The sequence below is a fragment of the Sinocyclocheilus rhinocerous genome, unplaced genomic scaffold (genome assembly GCF_001515625.1).
Source record: "Sinocyclocheilus rhinocerous isolate Xijiao unplaced genomic scaffold, SAMN03320098_v1.1 scaffold691, whole genome shotgun sequence".
Lineage (NCBI taxonomy): Eukaryota > Metazoa > Chordata > Actinopteri > Cypriniformes > Cyprinidae > Sinocyclocheilus > Sinocyclocheilus rhinocerous.
Window position 1 is genome coordinate 788414 of NW_015656606.1, and position 2128 is coordinate 790541.

Genomic DNA, 2128 nt, shown 5'->3' on the forward strand with positions numbered 1-2128 from the left:
TCTGTCTCTCTCTCTCTCGCTCTCCCTACCGTTAGGTAACTTGTGCATTGTTTTACTTACTTGTTTTTTACATATCCGCATGAACTACAAACTTTCCAGTGATGTCTGTGAGAAAGGTATATTCACTCGACAAGCTTGCGCATCTGCGCCGCCGCGCGCTCAATCCACTCAGCGTGCTTTTTTTTATCAGCTCGCGCACTTCAGCTATACAGGCGTTAATACTGAATGTTTAACATTATATTCATTGCATACATATACTTCGTAGTAGACACCCTTAACTCCTTTCTGCTGTCTGTTGTTCTGTTGTCCGTGTTTCTTTGTCTGAATATGGCGCTTATCACATGCTGTGTGGTATCGGCGTTTGGTATCGGGGCATTTTAACGAGTACGAGTACGAGTACGAGTACAGGAGACCAGTATCGGGCCCGATACCCATCCCTAGTTAATATTAATAAATTAAAAAGGATAATAAATTAATATATATAAAAAAGACTAATTACTTAATAACTATTACAATTAAAAGCTTAAAATATAATACATGTAATGGATTAAAGGGTTAACTCTGTTATCATAAATGTTAAGAAAGTAAATATACAATAAATTATAAAATTTAATAAGTAATTAAACATAATATAAAATTAAATGTGTTACAATTGTTTAAATTTAATTTATTGAAATATTATATACAATATAAAATATATAAAAAAATAATTAAATGAATAAATAAATTAAGTAAATACATTATTTATAAAAATATATAATTTCAATAATTATAATGAATAAATGTTATATTATAAGATATTACAAAATGTAATATTATAAGATCACAGCTGTTCACATTTGCATTGTGGGATACATTATCACCAGCAAAATATGCTCTAGTTGTAACTGCACATTTCATATTTTTGTACAAGTCTATTATTTTATGGCTTATTAGCAAACAGTGCAAATCCTTCATGAGCAGAATGATGGTGTGTTATTATGAACACGCTCTCAGACTGATTAGCTGCTATAAATGAGAGTTAGCATTACCGGTGACGGAGGGGAAGAAGATCCCGATCAGCAGCGTGAAGGAGGTGGTGATGTCAGCGAACACGTAAGGAAAGTGATTGGACACGGCGGCTCTGTGGGCGGAGTGATGCGAGCCGCGCTCCAGGACGTCTCCTTTAGCAGAGTACGAGCTCCAGATGTTGTCTAGACACGGCAAACACATGTGCGTTAGGTGTGAGCGCGAGCGCCGCGTGTCTGCGCTACAATGCGAGCGCGTCTCACCTGCGATCACGCCGCTGGTGAGTCCCGGGATGCCCTGGATCTGCGAGACGTTGTGGTGCAGGAAGTACTCGTCGCACACGGCGCTGAGCTCCGAGCCGTTGCAGAAGAGCCGCCACAGGTGCGTGGTTTTCTCCTGCGCGGCGGCGGCGCTGACGGGAGGAGCGTCTGTGCCGTTGAAGCTCTCACTGGTGTTAGCGGCCTCCTGCGGCGGCAGCAGCGTCTTCACGCAGTGACCGTCCTTCAGCTCGTGCTGAGCGAGACTCCTGTTTCCCAGCATGCACACGCTGCAGGACACGAGCTCACAATCACGCACTCTTACAACAAACTGCTTGAGATGTTCGTAATCTGTGGAATCACTTTGGACGAAAACGGCTGCTATATGTGACCCTGGACCACAAAACCAGTCATAAGGGTCAATATTTCGAAATTGAGATTTATACATCATCTGAAAGAATAAATAAGCTTTCCATTGATGTATGGTTTGTTAGGATAGGACAATATTTGGCTGAGATACAACTATTTGAAAATCTGGAATCTGAAATCTAAATATTGAGAAAATCAGCTTTAAAGTTGTCCAAATTAAGTTCTTAGCAATACATATTACTAATCAAAAATTAAGTTTGGATATATTTACGGTAGGAAATTTACAAAATACCTTCATGGAACATGATCTTTACTTAATATCCTAATGATTTTTGGCATAAAAGAAAAATCAATAATTTTGACCCATACAATGCATTTTTGGCTATTGCTACAAATATACCCCAGCGACTTAAGACGGGTTTTGTGGTCCAGGGTCACATATCTCAACAAGACCAGATGAAACTTCTAAATTATCTAAGCTAACAGAGTGTGTT

At 39.4% G+C, this 2128-nt stretch overlaps 1 protein-coding gene across 1 annotated transcript in view; it reads right to left on the bottom strand.

Annotated features, from left to right (window-relative positions):
• slc12a6 (solute carrier family 12 member 6) overlaps positions 1 to 2128 on the bottom strand; it is a 32104-nt gene that overhangs the window by 15908 nt on the left and 14068 nt on the right. Inside the window, exons 8-9 of the mRNA XM_016528199.1 lie at positions 1272 to 1555; positions 1032 to 1193 (exon numbers count right to left, since the gene is read on the bottom strand). Coding sequence (XP_016383685.1) covers positions 1032 to 1193; positions 1272 to 1555 — 446 coding nt within the window. The remainder of the gene's footprint in view (positions 1 to 1031; positions 1194 to 1271; positions 1556 to 2128) is intronic.